General features: G+C 39.7%; 1 protein-coding gene across 1 annotated transcript in view; it reads left to right on the forward strand.

Annotated features, from left to right (window-relative positions):
- The window catches only part of RNF13 (ring finger protein 13), a 125,268-nt gene that overhangs the window by 19,594 nt on the left and 85,012 nt on the right, over positions 1–20,662 (forward strand). The window contains exons 2-3 of the mRNA XM_080929453.1: positions 12,996–13,121; positions 17,168–17,248. Coding sequence (XP_080785579.1) covers positions 13,008–13,121; positions 17,168–17,248 — 195 coding nt within the window. The 5' untranslated portion in view covers positions 12,996–13,007. The remainder of the gene's footprint in view (positions 1–12,995; positions 13,122–17,167; positions 17,249–20,662) is intronic.

Below are 20,662 nucleotides of genomic sequence, written 5' to 3' on the forward strand. Positions count from 1 at the left end.
CAAAGCTTGTAATTCCAGTTCCATGAGATTTTATACCCACTTCTGGCCTTCGTGGGCAGTAATAGCATGTGTATGGTGCACATACATATATGCAAGCACTCACACATACATATAAACATAACTAATTCTTTAAAAAAGTGAATATTTTGTGCGTAATTTGAATGCTTATAGTGGAAAAACATTTAATTATCTGCCCAAGATTTGTCCTTTGCTTTATTTTTTTAAAATATTAAGACATTTTAATTTATTTATACCTGTGTACAGTTTGAACATATTCACCCAAGCCTCCCTTGTATTCCTCCTAGAAGTCCCCCAACAGGTTGTTTTCCCACCGTCGTGTCCTTTCCTTTGTGTAAACTCCACTGAGTACAATTAGTGTGCTACATGTGCCTGGGTATAGGGCCTCTGTTGGGTATGGGCAACCTATAGCAGCTACAGATCTGAATTACCATCCCCACCACCATCATCACTACCACCATCACCACCACCACCACCATCATCATCATCATTATTTTGATTTTTTAAAAGACAAAGTCTTTTATGTAGCCCTGGCTATCCTGGAACTCCCTATGTAGACCAGGATGGCCTTGAACTCACAGAGATTAACTTGTGTCTGTCTCCTGAGTGCTGGGATTAAAAGCAGCACCATCATGCTGGATATAAATCTTTATTTCTTAGTTGAACATTTTACTTAACAAGAACTAATTTTATCCCCTTACATGTTGAGTAGACTAGTGAACTAAAAGCTTTGTTGCTTGCTCATTTAAAATGTTTATTAGTCTGTTGTACAAAAATATTGTACAAATGGAGCCCTTGATAGGTGGTTGGGTAGGTTTATTAGGGTTTATGTGTAGTTTAGTCTTTAGAATATGCCTCATAAGTTAATAAACTTCAGAAATTTTTTACTTTGAACCATGTAAATAGGTATGAAGAATAAACCAAAAATGATAGAAAGACCCACCCTCCAGAGCTAACATGTATCTGTGGATTATTTTATTGTTTCATAATATTTAGAGAGTTGTTTATATGTATGTGTGTGTGTGACAGAGTGTACATATGTGTATCACATGTGGGCAGGTACCTTCAGAGGCCAGCAGAGGGAAGTTGGAAGAGGGTTTTGAGCCACCTGACAAGAATGCTGGGACCCGAACCTGGGTGTTCTGCATGATTAACAACTAACTACTTTTAACTGCTGAGCCATCTCTTCAGCCCCCATAGTATTCAACATATGTATACATATGTGTATTTTAAATATATGCACAAGACATTTTTCACTTAAAATCTTTTTGAGACAATAGCTCACTGTGTTTCTGTGTTGGTCTTGAATTCCATTGAGTGGCTGGGACTTCTATTTAAAACACCACACCTGCCTGTAATGGACACATATAAAACAGGTTTCTATTTGTTTTTGGGGTGCTGGGGGTTCAGTGCTTCTTTGAGGCAGGTAGGGGGGTGTAATGCAAATGTCTTAAAGCTCTGCACAAGGCAGTTAAAGCTGCAGCCTTTAGAGGTTTCATTAAGTTAGTGTAAGCGGGGCGGTACTTGCACTTAGTGTAAAGGGAAGGAGTGTGCGCGTTTGTTTCGGTAAATGTTAAGCTCCTAATTTCTGTTAGGCACTGCTTATACATCTTTAGAGTAAATATTGGCTTCCTTGAGGAGCACATATTCTTTCAGCAAATAAGGACACTAAACAATAAAAATAAGAATTAAAACTTACGATATGAAGCAATGACATTTAAGAAGCATTTAAAGGGGTGTGTCAGCAGATGTATAAACTGCAGGCGTTGGCCAGGGCAAGCCTGGCACCCGAAAACAAGGTCAAGAACATAGCTAGGGGAACATGGTAAAGCAGCAGGTTATAGGGCTAGGGCAGGGGCCAGCCACTTAGAGCACCCACATCCTGTGGCTGGTACCTCCCTGTGACTCTAGCTGCATGTGGGGGATGATGCCTTTGGCCTCTGTGGGCACCTGCACTCATGGGCACCTGTCCCCACATACACGTAATCGAAGTTCATTTTAAAGATAAACGGGTTGTAACTGTGGCAGTGATAGAACTGATGTGGAGTGGGAGAGTCTGCCACCATTAACGTAGTGTGAAAGGCCCCATTTCCACGCCCAAGCTCCTGGGGGACCATTGCCATGTTACTGTCTTCCAACTGCACAGACATTAAAGAATGACGGTGAAGGTGGGGTGAAGGTGGGGCTACGATTAAGCAAAGTTGTTCGCTTTTCTGTCAGTTGCTATTAGTGCTTACCTACATTCAGTCCCCTAAGACAGGGAAGTCCCCTAAAGTAGGGAAGCTGGATGAGAGTACAATCCACTTTCTCCTGTGTTCTATTTTAAAGCTTGCAAAGAGGGTTAGAGGAAAAACCGTCGTGTCAGATCCTTAATACAGGACTTAGCATAAAATCAAGTTTTCTTTCAGTGTTGTAGTGGTTGGGTGGACAAGTGTGTGACAAGTTATAAAAAGAAAACATTCTGATTTAGGAGACTTTGAAGTACACGGTGCATATTTTGGTAACCCAGAAAACTAGAATTTTCTACTGTGCTTCCCCAGTGCTCATGATGCCAATGTCCATGAAAACGTCTCATTGTCAACTGTTGCTTTTCAGTCTCTGTGCGGCTCATTGCTGGACAGCCTGATACAGCTGACAATGGTGGCCTTGAGAGAACTATGAAGTCTGTGTTAGCATCTCTGCCCCCATGTTTTTGTCTTGTCTACTTTGACCTATGCATTGTCCTTTGTCTGTAAGAAGTTTATGAATAATCACATGGAATCCACTTTTAATTCTGGATCAAGAAAGTGCTTTCCAAATATGTGTTGGACTCATAACTATTTAGTGTAAAAATTTAAAGAAAGTGTTCAAAGCCTAGACATAGAAGTAATATAAAAGAGAAAAGGCTTGCAACATTGGACTTCTTACATAGAGCACTAAAAGCACAGCTAAGATAAAACATAGGTTAGTTGGATTCCATGAAAATCGAAAGTGCTTGTGCATTAAATGACTTTTCTACTTTCTACATAGTGAAAACACAATGCACCAGATGGGAGAAAACATCTTTTTCAGTCCTGTATGAGGCAAGGTTTGATATTCAAAGTGTGTAAACACTCTTGTAGCTCAACAACAACAAAACAGTTTGATTAAAGATGAGATGAGTGGATATTTCTCCAGAGAAGGCGTGCAGATACAAAGTGCAAGAGGTGCCCACTGTTGCTAATTAGTAGAGAATGCCAATCAGAAACCCAGTTCTGTGCACTTTGTGGTGGCTGTGCCAAAAGTAGCAAGTAACAGGTATTGATAATATGGGAAGACCCAGAAACCCCTGTGCATTACTGGTGGGACTCTGTGTTTCAGCCTGTGTGAAAAAATGGTTCACTACTCAAAAAAATCCGAGTTAACCTGTGATCCTGAAGTTCTACTTCTGGCAGGTCCCCAGTAGATTTTAGAGCACAGTAAAGAGACTGAAGGCAGAAAGAGCGCAGTCTGACCTCAGCCCATGATTGCATTTATTAGCATGCACAGCAAAGGGCAGCCTCTCTCCCATGTGAACGGAGGGGTCTGCAGAGGGAAAAGTCTGGCTAGGACCCTTTACAGGAGTGGATGAGGGGCTTTGGAATGAGGAACTTGATGCAGCTGTGGGAGCTCTGTGTGACTCTGATCTTTCCTTTCTGGAATTGCTTTTGCTTCAGGAAGGACAGATTGTCATGGGAGAATGCTGTCTCACAAACATTCTGTATGGGCTGACCAATAACTATTGAACAAAGCCAGCTGTAGTCTTCATAGGGACTCTGTTTTTACAACAGAGGCAATCTGTCCTATCCTACCTGAAAGAGCTAAAAGAGAGATCACAAGTGAATTAAAAAAATTTTTATTAATCATTACATTTGTTTGTATCTCAAATGATACCTCACTCCCAGTTACCAACCTCCCCATCCCACACCCACCCTCCCCTCCTTTTTGCCTGTATGTCCCCCCCCAATCTTCTGCCTCACTGATCTGGCATCCCCCTATGCTGGAGCATTAAGCCTCCTTAGGACCATGGGCCTCCCCTCCTGTTGCTGTCAGACAAGCCCATTCTCTGCTACATATGTTTCTGGAGCCATGGATCCCTCCAGGCTGGTAGTCAAACTCTGGGAGAACTGGGTGGTCAGGACAACCTGTGTTGTTCTTCCAATGGGGTTGCAATCCCCTCTCCTCCAGTCCTTCCACCAGCTTCCTTACCAGGTTCCCTGAGCTCCACCTGATGGTTGGCTCCGAGCCTACACATCTGCATTGCTCAGTTGCTGGCTGGGCTTCCTCAGGAACCACCACACTAGGGTCCTGTCAGCAGGCACCTCTTGACCACAGCAACAGTGTTGGGTTTGATGTCTGCAGACAGGATGGATCCCCAGGTGGGGCTGTCCCTGATTGGCTCTTCCTTCAATCTGTTCCATTATTGGACAGGAACATTTCTGGATTAAGAACTTTGAGATGGGTGGGTGTCCCCATCCCTCAACTGGGGGCCATGCCTGTGTGCGGGGTGGTGTCTATAATATCTCTCCCCTTCTCTGCACATTTCAGCTAAAGTCATCCCTGTTGGGTCATGGAAGCCTCATGTTTCCCTGGTGTCTGGGACCCTCCAGTGGATATCCCCAGTTCCTTATCTGCCCCCTGCCCCTGTCTTAGTCAGGGTTTCTAATCTTGTACAAAACATCATGACCAAGAAGCAAGTTAGGGAGGAGAGGGTCTATTCAGCTTACACTGTTCACACTTCATCACTGAAGGAAGTCAGGACTGGAACTCAAGCAGTTTATGATCAGGAGCTGATGCAGAGGCCATAGAGGGATGTTACTTACTGGCTTGCTTCCCTTGGCTTTCTCAGCCTGCTTTCTTATAGAACCCAGGTCTACCAGCCCAGGGATGGCACCACCCACAATGGGCTGGGCCCTCCCTCCTTGATCACTAGTTGAGAAAATGCCTTACAGCTGGACCTCAGGAGGCATTTCCTCAACTGAGGCTCCTGTCTCTGTGATAACTCTCAATACACACCCCCCCTACATATTTTTGTTCGATTTCTTGACCCTGTGTGCTTGTCTCACATCTCCTCAAGATCCTGATGTTACCACCCTTATTTCCCCTCCCTTCTTCCTTCTCAGTCCCCTCTCCCTCCACCTCTCACAATTGTCCTGTCCCCTGTCAATGCAAGACTGAAGCATCCACATCCTGGTGTTTCTTCCTTCTAAGCTCCAATGTTCTGTGGGTTGTATTATGGGCAGTGTGGGCTTTTGGGCTAATATCCACTAATTAGTACATACCATGTATGTTCTTTTGTGACTGGGTTACCTCACTCAGGGTAATATTTTCTAGTTCCATCCGTTTGTTTAAGAATTTCATGAAGTTATTATTTTAATTGCTGTGTAGTACTCCATAGTGTATATGTACCACATTTTCTGTATCCATTCCTAAGTTGTTTTCAGCTTCTGCCTACTATAAATAAGACTGCTGTAAACATAGTGGAACATGTGTCCTTATTATATGTTGAAGAATCTTTTGGGTAAATGCTCAGAGTAGTATAGCTGGGTCTCAGGTAGTACAATTTCCAATTTTTTCAGGAACCACCAGACTGATTTCCAAAGTTTTTCCAGCTTGCAGTCCCACCAGCAATGGAAGAGTGTTCCTCTTACTCCGCATCCTCACCAGCATCTGCTGTCACCTGTGTTTTTGATCTTAGCCATTTTGAATGGTGTGAGGTGTAATCTCAGGGTTGTTTTGATTTGCATTTCCCTGATGACTAAGGATGTTAACATTTCTTTAAGTGCTTATTGGCCATTCAAGTTTCTTTGGTTAAAAATTCTCGCTTTAGCTCTGTGCTCCTCAATTTATTAGGTTATTTGGTTCTGTAGAGTCTAACTTCTTGAGTTATTTGTATCTTTTGGATATTTGCCCTCTATTGGATGTAGGGTTGGTAAATATCTTTTCCCAATCTGTAGGTTGCTGTTTTGTCCTATTGACAGTGCCCTTTGATTTACAGAAGGTTTTCAGTTTTATAAGGTCCCATTTGTTAATTGTTGTTGTTCTTAAAGAATAAACCACTGGTGTTCTGTTCAGGAAAATTTCCCCTGTGCCCAAGTATTCGAGGCTCTTCCTCATTTTCTCTTCTATTGGATTCAGCATATCTGGTTTTATGTTAAGGTCCTTGATCTACTTGGAATTGAGCATTGTACAAGGAGATAAGAATGGATAGATTTGCATTTTTCTACATGCTGACTGCCAGTTGAACCAGCACCATTTGTTGAAAGTGCTGTCTTTTCCACTCGATGATTTTAGCTTCTTTGTCAAAGATCAAGTGACCATAGGTGTGTGGGCTTATTTCTGGGTCTTCAATTCTATTCCATTGATCTACTTTTCCGTCTCTGTACCAATACCATGCCATTTTTTATCACTATTGTTCTACAGTATAGCTTGAGGTCAGGGATGCTGATTCCCCATAAGTTCTTTTATTATTGAGAATATTTTTGCTTCCCTAGGTTTTTGTTATTCCAAATGAATTTGAGAATTGCTCTTTCTTACTCTGTGAAGAGTTGAGTTCGAATTTTGATGGCCATTACATTGAATTTGTATGTTGTTTTTGGTAAGATGACAATTTTTCCTATATTAATCCTGCCAATTTCTGAGCATGGAAGATATTTCCATCTTCTGAGATCTTCGATTTTTTTCTTTGGAGATATGAAGTTCTTGACATACAGATCTTCACTTGCTTAATTAGAGTCACACCAAGATATTTTATATTATTTGTGACTATTGTGAAGGGTGTTGTTTTCCTAATATCTTTTCAACCCTTTTATTCTTTGAGTAGAGGAAGGATACAGGTTTGTTAGAGTTAAATTTTTATCCAGCCACTTTGTTGAAGTTGTTTATCAGCTATAGGAGGTCTCTGGTAGAAATTTTGGAATCACTTATGCATACTCTCATATGATTTCAAAGCAGTGATATCTTGCCTTCCTCCCTCCTAATTTGTATCCCTTTAATCAGTTTTGTTGTCTAATTGCTCTTGCTAGAACTTTGAGGACTATATTGAATAGGTAAGAAGGGAGTGGGCAGCCTTGTCTAGTCCTGATTTTAGTGAGATTGCTTCATGTTTCTCTCCATTTAGTTTGATATTGGCTAATGGTTTGCTGTATATTGTTTTTACTGTGTTTAAGTATGGGCCTTGAATTCCAGCTCTTTCCAAGACTTTTAACATAAAGGGGTGTTGAATTTTATTAAATGCTTTCTCAGTATTTAGTGAGATGATCATTACGTTGGTGGATTTCCTTATATTGAACCATCCTTGCATCCCTGGAATGAAGCCTACTTGATCATGGTGAATGATTGTTTTGATGTGTTATTGGATTTGGTTTGCAAAGATTTTATTGAGTATTTGTGCATCAATAATCATGAGGGAAATTGGTTTGAAGTTCTCTTCCTTTCTAGGGTCTTTGTGTGGTTTAGAAATGAGCATAATTGTGGCTTCAAAGAATGAGTTGCATAGTGTTTCTTCTGTTTCTATTTTGTGGAATAGTTTGGAGAGTATTGGTATTAGGTGTTCTATGAAAGTCTGATAAAATTCTGCACTAAATGCATCTAGTCCTCAGCTTTTTTTGCTTGGGAGGCTTTTGATGACTGCTTCTATTTCTTTATGTGTTATGGGAATGTTTAGATGGTTTATCTGATCCTGATTTAACTTTGGTATCTGATATCTGTCTAGAAAATTGTCTATTTTCTCTAGATTTTCCAGTTTTGTTGAATTTAGGCTTTTGTAGTAGGATCTGATGACTTCTTGCATTTCTTCAGTTTCTGCTGTTATGTCTCCCCTTTCATTTCTGATTTTGTTGATTTGAATACTGTCTCCTTGCCCTCTCTTTAGTTTGACTAAGGGTTTATCAATCTTGTTAATTTTCTCAAAGAACCAGCTCCTGGTTTTATTGATTCTATAGTTATTGATTTTATAGTTTTTTATGTTTCTATTTAGTTGATTTCAGCCCTGAGTTTATTTTCTTCTGTCTACTCCTCTTGTGTGTATCTGCTTCTTTTTGTTCTAGAGCTTTCTGGTATGCTGTCAAGCTGCTAGTGTATGCTCTCTCCAGTTTCCTTTTGGAGGCACTCAGAGCTATATGCTTTCCTCTTAGTATTGCCTTCATTGTGTACCATAAGTTTGGGTATATTGTGCCTTCATTTTCATTAAATTCTAAAAAGTCTTTAGTTTCTTTCTTTAGTTCTTCCTTGACTAAGCTGTTGTTGAGTAGAGCATTGTTCAGCTTCTATGTGTTCGTGGGCTTTCTGTCACTTTTGTTGTTATTGAAGTCCTTCCTGTTTTAGCCCTGGTGATCTGAAAGGATGCATGGGATTATTTCAATCTTCTTGTATCTGTTGAGACCTGTTTTGTGACCAATTATATGGTCAGTTTTGGAGAAGGTACCATGAGGTGCTGAGAAGATATATTCTTTTTTTTTGGATGAAATGTTCTATAGATAACGTTTTGGTTCATAAAACACAGTTTTACAGTATCTTTGTTTTCAGGATCTGTCCACTGATGAGAGTGGGGTATTGATGTCTCCCACTATTATTGTGTGAGGTGCATTGTGAACTTAGAGCTTTAGTAAGGTTGAAAAGATATTTCTTAGGTAAGATATAGTATTAACTGGACAGAAAATATAATGAAAATTGGAAATCTTTGTGTTGTATCAGGATACTGATTTCAGATAAATGACTATTAGTGTTTACTAGAATTCTTTCAAAGAAAGGTGAAGACTTGGTTTTGATTAAAAATGGTATTGGGGGCTCAAAAGATGACTCAGTGTTTTAGAGCAGTGCATGCTTTTCCAGAGGGATTTTTGTTTCTAGGCCTGTTATGTGCTGATTTATAGTTACGGATTTGCATATGTTGATTGAACCTTTTTGTCAGTATATTATTTTAACAGGTCTTTGAATTTGACTTGTTAGATTTTTCTTTGTATGGATGTATGTGTTATGTTTATGGGTGTGTTGTTTGTGAGTTTACATGTGGTGTCTAGAGATTGACATATGTGATTTCTATTGTTTGCTGCCTTATTTATTTGCTTTCCTGGGGCAGGTGTTCATCGAATGGTTAGATAACCTGACAAGTGAACCCTAGGATCTGCTCTCTCCCCTTTCTCACAGATATGTGCTACAACATGGACATTATGTGGGTGGCATTATTTTCCAGTTGATAGGAGTATACAATCTGGAAGAACCAACGTGGCCATGTATGGTTATGGAGAAGTCTTCCAATGTACCCATGCATGGTTATGGAAACTGGAAGCACCACATACCAATGCACCCATGTATGGTTATGTGGAAGTCTTCCATGATCCAGGTGAAGCTTTCATTCTCAGCACAGACTAGACTTGAATTAGAACCAGCGAGCTCCAGTGTGGAAAATCTTGGTATTTGAAAGTTTCCCTTAACAGCCCCTTGATTAGCCTCCAGGTTTCCTTGAAGATGATGATCAGTTTTAAGAAATATATAGCACAGGCAAGCAAACACTTTTTATTAATGTCAAGTTATTTATTTATTTATTTTTCTTCCTACGAGACTGTGGTAGGGACTGTGGGTGTAAGCTGGGTGTTGAGGGGTGGGGCTTCACTGTTGTAGTTCAGGCCGATCTTCAATTCTTAGCTTAACAGATCCCTTCAAATCAGCTTTCCAAGAAGCTGGGGCTACAGACTTGTGTCATTCTACCTTGCTTATAAAAGGTTTTGTAACCAACATAGTCATTTTACATAAATGCTTTTCTCCAGTGAAGATTTGTATTTACCCTAATGTTGCTTAGTGACATGATTGGCAATTTGCATTTATCTTTATACAGTATGTTAAATGCTGGGAGGGGCCATCAAAGAATTTTAGCCTGTTAACTGTTCCTTTTAGAAAGCTGCCTGGTTAAGTAAAGCTAATTTAAACTAAAATATAAAATCTTCTGTGTTTTCTCAAGAATGTGTCAATCATGAAAGTCTTAATGTTACCCCCGCAGAGGGCAGACCCTCACTCAAGTCTCAGGATAACACGACCCCCCAAGAACTCATGAGAGACTGTCCTTGCAGCAATTACATGAGGTTTATTGATGAACCAGTGCACTGGGGTCGAGACATATATCCCATGCAGGGGTAGAGGAGTCTGACCCCGAGTGACTGGGAGAAAGGGTTTTTAAAGGAAAAAACCACAACCAAGGGAGGAGGGAGTATACCATTGGAAAATGCCAAAAATACCAGTAAAGAATTGCAAGGGAAACACCCGGTTTCTCAAGACTGTTTATAAGGTGTTATTTTAACTTTTATGGTTTTATGGTCAGTCAGCTCCTGAAACAGAGTCACTGAACCGGCTATCCTACATTTTTGGCTCTACTCTACCTGCTAGGGGTCTTTTACTTTATCTTTTAGGGGGTAAGGATTTATCCTGGTCTTCCATTACTATGATGAAACACCAGGACCAAAAGCAACTTGGGAAGGAAAGGATTTTTTGTCTTATACTTACGTGTTCACTATTTATCATTGGAGGAAGTCAGGACAGGAACTCCAGCAGGGCAGGATCCTGGAGGCAGGAGCTGATGCAGAGGCCGTGGAGGGGACTTGCTTACTGGCTTGCTTCCCCTGGCTTGCTCAGCCTGCTTTTTTTTTTTTTTTAATAGAGCCCAGGTCTACCAGCCCAGGGATACGTTATGTAATTTGAGGTTCATGTGCTCATTCATGGTAATAATCTGTCAGCAGACTCACTTGTTCACACAGCCATATCCGTGTCTGAGATGTGTTTTGTACATGTCTGAAGATGAGGCTGATAGGTTGTACCCTCATTTTCTGGACCCTTGATCTTGGACATTGCACACCATGGCAGAACTCAGAGAGGCCATAGGAATGTGCATGCCACCTCAGAAAGCAACTTCTGGAAATCCAATTTCTTTTTTAGAAGGTAGAATATATTTTAATGTCTGAATAACACACCAGATATTTTACCTTAAAACTTAATTTCAGCAAAGTTATACATTTTACATTTTTATTGTAGCAAAATTCACAGTCTAAAGCTTACTTCATACAGTGAAGTGATTTTTATATATTTATAAAATTGTGCAACACCAAAATATAGTTTAGAACATTTATCTTATCTTTTCTTGTTCCTGTGAGCAGTTGCTCTGTGTTCCCACTGGTCCCCCTATTTTTCACTAACTCTTCATGTCATAGCCTCTGTCAATACCAGTCAACTTTACCGCATTGTCATTGCTGATACCAATGGCTTTGTAAAATGGTGTTTCAAAAACTATTCACAGGTGTTTCTCGTTCAGTGTGTCAGTTAGATTGACGTGTTCAACCTGTATCATTCACCAAGAACACTCACAGTACCACACCCCACCTGGAACACTCACTCAGCATCATTAAAGGTTCTCTATAACTTGGTGGTATTTAATGAAACAATTCATTATACAATCTCTTGTCTTGGTAAACTTTGTTCTCATTTATTTATAAACATGTATACTACACAGTTGATTGAGTCTTGGCCAACAAAAGTCTTACTGTGTAATATTAAGCTCTGTCTTGGTCTGTCATACATGTTTGCTGTATGACAGACTGGAGAGTAACTTAGAAACCTGAAGGATTTGGGAGAATCAGATGCTCATTTGTGTTTTTTTCTTATTTTTAACAGTGAATGAGATTGTTTATAGAGGGAAAGATTCAGAGGAACTGGAGCTGTGCCTTAACTTGACTTGGTTCCAAGAGTGCAAAGGAGAGAAGGGATTATTTTTGAATATAGATAGGGAAAATAAAATATAGGTTGTTAAGAGGTAAAGGCAAAAATTGAGTGTCCTTTACTAAAAGAACTTGAGTTAGAAAGTGTTTTAATGCTTTTAAACTATTTCTGTTGCATGTTCCTAATCCCCCTCTTTCTCCCAAAAACCACAAATCTGAAATGCTACAAAACCTGAATTTTTTTTTTATTTCTAGTTCAGAGATAGTGGCTTTTTTTTTCTCTTTCTTTAATGTAAATATAACTTACAAAAGTGTCTTCCACCATTAACCTCAGAACTTGGGAGGCAGAGGTTCACTGATCACTGTGTTTTCAAGGCCAACCTTAACTACCAAGTAAGTTGTAGGTCTGTTATTGTTGTGAGACCCTGTCTCAGAACGGTGGAGAAAAAGGAAGAAAAGCACATATGTGGTCTTGGTGGCATGCAGATGGGTCGTCTGTATGAGTTCAAAGCTACCCTGACTGCCTGGTCTACGTAGAGAACGCTAGGCTGGCCAGGCCACACAGTGAAGCCTACCTCAAATTACATGAATTTATATTTAACAAATGTATGTGAATTTTTATATTGAACTAAAGATGAGATTTATAGAAATGTTAAAAAAATTAGTTTTAAAGCAAAGTTGCCTGTTTTCTTAGAATTTACCATATTTTTATTGTAATCTTGTTTCTACAAAAATTGAACTGATAAATAAGTTGTAATGTAACCGTGCGCTGAGGGGAAACATTGTTTTGCACTTAAAATGAAGAACATAGAACCACTGTGAATGTGCTACTGTTAAGAACAACCTTTATCCCTGAAACCACGTACTTTGGAAGTTTCCACTACTGAACTGCATCTCTAGCCCTGTGTTGACCAAGTGTTCTAGTCTCTGAAAACTCTGGTGATTTGAAATACTTTTTTTTTTTTTTGTTTTTTTTGTTTTTTTTGTTTTTTTGGGCTTTTAGGTTTTTCTTGAGACAAGGTCTCTTTCTGCGTAACCCTCACTATGTTTACCTTAGCTGGTTTTGAAGTCACAGGATTTAGCTTGTTTGTGTCTCCTGAGCGCTAAGATTAAAGGCATGCACTACAATGCCTGGCTTCCAAATATGTCTTAATTTTAATATTAGCACATTTGTAATTTTAAAAGGTTATTTTTGTATGTTAGGAATGAATGTGAGAAATGATTTATTCTTGACAAGAAATCCCCAGCCTTTACAGTGATTGTTTCCTTGTCTCCTAGGTGATCCCCAAGATGCTGCTCTCCATTGGGATGCTAATGCTGTCCGCCACGCAGGTCTATACCATCCTGACTGTGCAGCTCTTTGCATTCCTGAACCTGCTCCCTGTAGAAGCAGACATCTTAGCAGTAAGTATTCAGGTCTAAAAACATCCCCTGGTGTTTTCAAAAAAAAGCCATGAATGGTGTGATCTTATTATTTTATTAATTATTTTATTTATTCACATCCCAAATGTTTCCCTCCCTGCCAGTTCCTCCCCACAGGGTTCTTCCTCTCATCTCTCCTCTCTTCACCACTGAGATGGTGCCTTCCTCCACCCTCTCTGTAACTTCTCACCCTGGGGCATCAGGTCTTTACATGATGTGATTTTATAATATGTTTATAAACATGCCAAACCACACAGTTTTACTTGAAAATTGGGTGCATCTTACTCTTTTTTGGTTGCTTAATATCCACTGTACACTTTATATACATTCAATACCTGGTAAATGGTGGAATTTGAGACTCTGTACCCATACCTAAATCCTTCTGTTTTATATAGAATTTTACTAGTTTCCTTAGTACTTTATTTCCTTTTACTTGAGAAACTTCTTACTACAATGATCCTGGCTATCCTGAAACCCTCTGTAGACCAGGATGGCCTAGAACCCTCCCACCTCTGCCTCCTGTGTGCTGAGATTATAGGAATGTAGGAATGTGCCACCACACCTGCCTCCCCCTTTCTTTTTCTCTGTCTTGTGAATATGGCAGCATTACGCACAGATGTCTGATGCCGTGTTATTTTGTCAATATCACTGGAACAATACCTACCATCTTAGATGTTCCTCGTCCGCCTTGCTTCCATTGTTTGTATTTGTCGGAGAGAACTGGTTCCTTGGTGGTGAGCAAGGTGACATCGGAGGACCACGTCCTCGGAAGTGGCATGGGGCACAGCAGATGTAATGCTAGTCAGGAGCTTTGGCAACAGAGTTACAACTGAGTCACATTCTTGTTCATGTGGTAAAAGGACCTTGGCTAAACTACCGTCATCTCAGTTGACGGTTAATTGACAGCAAAAGTGGAAGTACAGGTATACGGAGCAAGCCGGTACTTTAGAAACCAGGGCTCTAGTGACAGACAGACTGCCGTGGTTAGACTCTTGGTTCCTTAAGTAAACAGCACAAGTTGTTTTTAGTATACTGTGTTCAGTATGCAAAATGAGGATGATAGTAATAGTGCTTACATTATAGGGTTGTAAATTAATAGATACCTGTATTCTTAGCTCTGAAGGGTGTTACAAATACTGTTCAGGCTAGAGATATTATTTCAAAAACTTTACCCATAAAAGCACATTTAGAAAGATGGCCCATCTCTGTCTACATGGCTCTGAGTAACAATAGGTAGTCATGTTTATCTGTGGGTCATTTATCTTATCTGGGCGGGCAGTTTATTTCTTTGTCAGTTGGTTGTGAGTTAATTGTGTGGATGTATTGTGGATTGAGAATTTAACATAAAGATCTGATTAATGAAAAATAAACACAAAAGCACATTTAGTAATAAATGATTGAAGAACACTTATTTGTAGATTGTTCCATTTTAGTTTTTAAAGTACACATTATAAAGTGACACATTTACACAGTTGCTCACACAGTTTCTCTTTCTCTATTGATCTAGATCATTTTATTCATTTTACATTGGTGTTTTGTGAGGGGCTGATGACCTCAGCTTTAATTCAGGCTGATCATGGTTGAATAATTAAGGTAACAATACTTTAGGAAATTCAACGTGAATTGTGTTAGTTTGTTTGGAAGCACTTTGTGAGTAAGGTATTGTGTAGATCCTGAAGTATGAACTGCTGCTGCAGTAGGAAGTCAGGGTAGAGCAGTGTCCATGAATATCTGGTGGCCGATTCTGGGCTGGGTACCTGAGTCAACAGAATGAATGGTTAGAGTTGTGTAGTGAGAGGTAAAGGGAAAGGCGGGGTTTCCTAGAGCGTACAGCTCTGCACCACCCAGTCCTGTGCTGTCCACTGTGTCAGTGACACGAGCTGAGGGTGAGCCCAAGAGTCTTGGCAGCTGGCAGGTGTCCTGGTCGAATGGTACTTAGTCTGTAGGAGCAAGAAAGATGTCTGAGCCTTTGTATAGCTATAGCGATTATGTTGCTAACTCCAGTACTACAGGTGATGGAAGAGCAGGGCTGTCCAGCAGGTGACTGACTTAGCGTAGCATACCTGTCTGCATGGAGATGTGACCTCCATACTTTGTGACTCTAGGCTTACTTAATCTTTTATATCTTCAAAAACAGATTTATATTTTTATTTTATGTGTATTTGTGTGTGTCTGGATATATGCATGTGTGCTATATGGAGGCCAGAAGAGGGTGTTGGGTCCTTTTTAGCTGGAGTTATGACATGGTTTTAAGCCACCATGTGGGGATTGCTAGGAACAGAGCCTGGGTCCCCTGCACATATCCTAACCTCTGAGCCACCTCTCCAGCCCCTGGAGCTTTGTCTGTGTTGTGATATTTAGTGTCCTGTAACTCCCTTTGTAAATGTGTTCAGAGTTTTCTATAGGCTAGGAACAACTATCTTAACTTTTACTATAAAAGTTACTTGGTTACCATCTACGGTGCTTTCTTCTATTGCTCTTGTTTCTCTCCTTTACTATGTAGCAGGTTAGCCATTATTAAATGATACAGCAGACTCACCTCACAGTTAGGTCAGTACTACTTAGGCCTCCGGTGGGTGTTATTGTCTCTGGGCTTTTGTGTGTGTATGGTATTGGATGCGGAGCACAGGGCATTACACATGCCAGGGAAGGCTCTACCACGGAGCTGTATCTCTTGCCTTCCTATTCTCTAAAAGCACACATGCGTTTACTACAGTAGACAACTTAAATTTTGTTTCAATAACTTGGGCTAGTGAGATGGGTAAAATGCTCACCTCCTAAGTCTGAGAGGTAAGAGTCTGAAAATCATCTTTCATAGCTATCGCCAGAAATCCTGCATTTGATCCCTGAAACCCAGGTCAAAGTAGAAATGATGAACCATCACAAAGTTGTCTTTGATCTCTGTATGTGTGCCATGGCATGTGCATACCATTCCCAATAGTAATAAAATAAATCAAAGTACTTCAATCGATATTAACTCAATAGCTTCAGCTTTCCCTATGTATGTGTTCCACTGAGTGTAGTCCTTAAGTTAGTGCTTTATAACCTGTGGGTTGTCACCCCTTTGGGAAGGGTGTGTCAAATGTCCTCACTGAGGGTGACCTAAGACCATCAGAAAACATACTTACATTATGACTCACGACAGTAGCAAAGTTACAGTAGTGAAGTAGTAACAAAAATTACTTTATGCTTATAGTCGCCACGACATGGGGGACTGTACTGAAGGAGGCACAGCATTAGGAAGACTGAGAGTCACTCCATGCACTATCAGGTTTTCTATAGGTGGAGCAGTGCCTTCAGCGCTCCTCTTGTACAAAAATTGATAGTGCATGAGAGTAGAGCTGATGATGCTTTTTTCTGGGGAGAAAATCGTCTTTCGTAGCCATCACCAGAAACCCTGTGCGTCTCTTGTTAAACCTTGAAACTTAGAGAAAAGAAAATGGAGCCTTTTCAAAAATTATGCATAATGTTTTATTTTTTCTATTTTTTCATTGGTTATTTTGCTTATTTACATTTCAAATGTTGTTCCCCTTGTGGTTTCCCCTCCCCCACCCCCTATGAGGGTGCTCCCCCACCCACCCACCCACTCCTGCCTCCGGCCCTAGCATTCCCCTATGCTGGGGCATCGAGCCTTCACAGGACCAAGCGTCTCCCCAACATATGCAGCTGGAGCCAATGGGGCCGTCTGTGTATACTCTTCGGTTGGTGGTTCAGGATTGGAACTCTTTTGCTGGAAATGTATATCTGGAGCGTTCCTTGCTAGGGAGGGCTTTGTACCTAGAAAACAGTAAATGTGCAATGTTACTGAATTATTGTTTGTGTTTGATAATACATGAAGTTAGAATCAAATTTAAATGGTTTATGTAAATTATATCTATTCTCCCTATTTTAATTGATGCATCTTTTCCATTTTGTGATAAATTACAGTAGTAAATAAGAATTACAGAAATGATAACTTATATGATTTAAACTCTTAACTGTAGTTATTACATTGATTTTAACTTGATTCTTTTAAATTTTATTTTTAGTATAATTTTGAAAATACATCTCAGACATTTGAGGATCTTCCAGCAAGATTTGGATATAGACTACCAGCTGAAGGCTTAAAGGTAAGAAGATCCTAATGTAGAGGCTTAAGGGATTTAATAAGATGCTTTTAATGGTCATTTATTCAGTAAATGAAAACCTTTCTCAGTATTTATTGCCATAAAACCTGAAGTGTAGTCATTTGAAAAGGTGACGTCATTCACACTGGGCACGGTGGTGCACACCTGTAAGCACTTAGGAGGACGGCAGCAACACTGTGAATTTTAGGCAGGCTTGAGGGTAGATCCGGCTGTGGAGTGAGAAAATAAGAAAAAGACAGTCCATGGTGTCACCTGCTTTAATGCCAGTACTTGGAAGGCAGAGGCAGGTGGATCTCTGTGAGTTCGAGATCAGCCTGGTCTACATAATGAGTTCTGACCAGCTAGAGATACACAGTGAGAGCTTTCTCAGGAAAGCAAAAACAATATAAAGACCAAAGACAGTTTTGAAGAGGTTTGAGTGGAATGCTGGGTTTGGTATGCAGTGTGTATACAGTTGTATACACAGATGTGAGGAAGGACATGAAATTGCCTGTGATTGTATGACTTAGCATAAGGTGTGCTCACATTTGGCACATGATGTCAGTTGTTATGCATGCATTTTTAGAAATGTGTGTATGCATGTTTATGTAAATTCTTAGGTATAAAGCCTTATGCTGTATTTACATTCATAGAAATTTGCTGTTTGGTTTTTGTCCCCATAATTGCGTCTCTTTACCAAGCTTTCTTGCTAATAGGAAAAGACCTTCAGTATTATTTTTAGGGATTACTTAGTTTTGCAATATCATGAAATACTGTGGATTTTAAACATTTTAATTTCTTGTATATTTAGGTTTTTCTAGTTTATTGCTTTCATTATGTCATTGATTTTATTTTTCTTTTTGAGACAGGGTCTCACTGTGTAGCCTTGGCTGGTCTAGAGTTCACTATGTAGACCAGACTGGTGTCGAACTTACAGAGATCCTCCTGAGTGTTGGATTAGAGATATGACTACCTGTCCTTAATCAGTGTTTGCATCTGTTGTGTTTATTTCTACAGGGAATGTCTTCAAACATAATAATGCTTTCTGTGTGGCATATATGTTTTAAATTCTGGAATAGATTTCAGGTTATCCTGTAGAAAGTTAAAGGACAACTTAAAATTTGATATAATTTTGGAGATCATCCTTTTCTCTATACTATGTTTAACATTGCATATAAAATTCACTAGTTTGCCACAGTATCTAATAAGGTTAAACACCTTGGATTTCTGCTTGTATCTCACATACATATACACACAAGCACGCAAGCATGTACGCACACACATGCATTCACCCATTGAGGGTTGGTCGACTATAAATGCTCTTTACCTATTTAAAACTTAACACATTTATATTTTGATAGAGTTCTTTACAGATTGGAAGTATCAATTGTTTTCCACATATGCTTCAGAATATTTTTTTTGAGTTTAAATTTTAGTAATTCTATTTATGTGGTTAAAAATTAGTGTGTTTTCCTTCTTTCTCTGACACAATAGAAATTCCTTTCTCATTCCAAGATAGTGTGAGTTGTTTTATAAGCAAGAATGCACATGCATATGTTTTCAGTTACTTCTCAGGCAGCATGCGCTGCAGTTCTGCAATGGCCACATCCACTTCTAGTTTTCCTTAGGAATTTTAATTATTAAAAATACTGGCCATACCACACGATTATTTTTTGTTGGAATATTTAAACAGAACAGGGAACATATTAGAAAAAGGAAGCTTCTCTTTGTCTCCTCCTTAGTTATTCTACCTAACAACAGTGCTCTCTTTTCAGATCTAAGAATTACCAGTGACTTACTGGCCTTTGGGTCCTTTTCTGAATATGTAGCACTTTTTAGTTCTTTAAAAAGCTTATTACCTTTATTTGTGTGTGTGTGTGTGTGTGTGTGTGTGTGTGTGTGTGTGTGTGTGTGTGTATGTGTATGTGTGTGTATGCTCACATGGGCATGTGAGTATATGTGTGTTCATGTGTCTAAGCATGTGTACATGTATGTACTATGGTGTGCACAGGAAAGCCTGAGGACAACTTTCAGTAGTTACTTCTTCCCTTCCACCATATGGGTCCCAGGAATTGAACGTGAGTTGTCAGACTTGGCAGCAAGCACCTTTATCTACTGAACTATCTCAGCTTGCTCCATTTTTAATTTTTCTGTTCATAAATTTATGAAGTTATAAATTTCAGAAATGCACCATTTGCATATATGAAATGTTTCTTTTTGTGGTTTTACTTGGAAAGGGATCTGTGGAAAGATGATCACACTCCTGTATGGCTAAAACTCAGAAGCAATGTTTGGTCTTTAAAGAGGGCTTGTATTCTAGTTCCCTTTCTGCTGTGACAACCACCGAAGCCAAAAACCACGTTTGGAGAAGAGGGCATATTTCAGTCTTACTGGTTACAGTCTGTCATTGAGGGAAGTCAGAACAGGAAGTGGAGCAGAAATTTGAAGTAGAAATTTTGTTGGAAAAATACTTCTGTGAGCTCAGGGTTATAGCATAGGACCACTTGACCCAGGCGAGGTGCTGCCTCCCAGGTGGGCTGGACTCTCCCACATCAACCAACAACTAAGAGGATTTCCCTCAGGCCCCCAACAGAGACTCTTCTCAGATGACTATAGGCTATGCCAAGTTGACAGAGCTAAGTAGCAAATGCAGCTACTGGGTCCCCAAACCACATCAGAATAATTTTGAAATTTTAGCTCTGAATATTCTGCTGTTGTTGCTGCTACTTAAGCTAATCAAAGGGATATTTATCAGATTGCACATGTGATCATTCCTAAATATAGCACCTGGCTTTTGTTGATTGATAGTCTGTAGGCGATGTAGATATTAACCACTTACTTTGGTGAAATTCTTACCAGATAGGAAAGCTAGAGAATATTGTATAGTGTTTTGTGCTACTTTTTACCTGTTTTGAGAAGATGATGCTCATCATTTGTGGTGCCATGAATGGCAGATACCTACTTCACCAATCTCTTTGAAGTTCATTTTTCTATGCCTGTCCTATGGCTCTTTCTACGGCAGCATCTATAAAAATAGTTTGTCCCTTGAGTGCTACATAATATCTTAAGTTATAAGTGATCATAGCTATTTCCTATTATAAGATAGTCTGTTTTCTTTTCTTATTTTTCTTTAGTTACAGTGAAATGTCTATCCAAATGCCTAAATATATAAATATAACCCACTGAATTTATGAAAAGACGATCACACCACTGTATGGCTGAAACATGTCACTTGTGTGTTTATGTTCAGTACTGACCACATGGTATTGGATAGCCAGTTCGGGGCCTCATTGCTGGGGCACCTCTTTCTCCTGCTCCATTAGTCTGTAGTTCTTTGCCTGTGCATCAGACCTGTTGAGACTAACACCCCCACTTCTGTGCTAGCATGCCTGTGGTGTCATACTCCTTCAGGTTTTG

The sequence above is a fragment of the Micromys minutus genome (genome assembly GCF_963924665.1).
Source record: "Micromys minutus genome assembly, chromosome: 15".
Classification (NCBI taxonomy): Eukaryota; Metazoa; Chordata; class Mammalia; order Rodentia; family Muridae; genus Micromys; species Micromys minutus.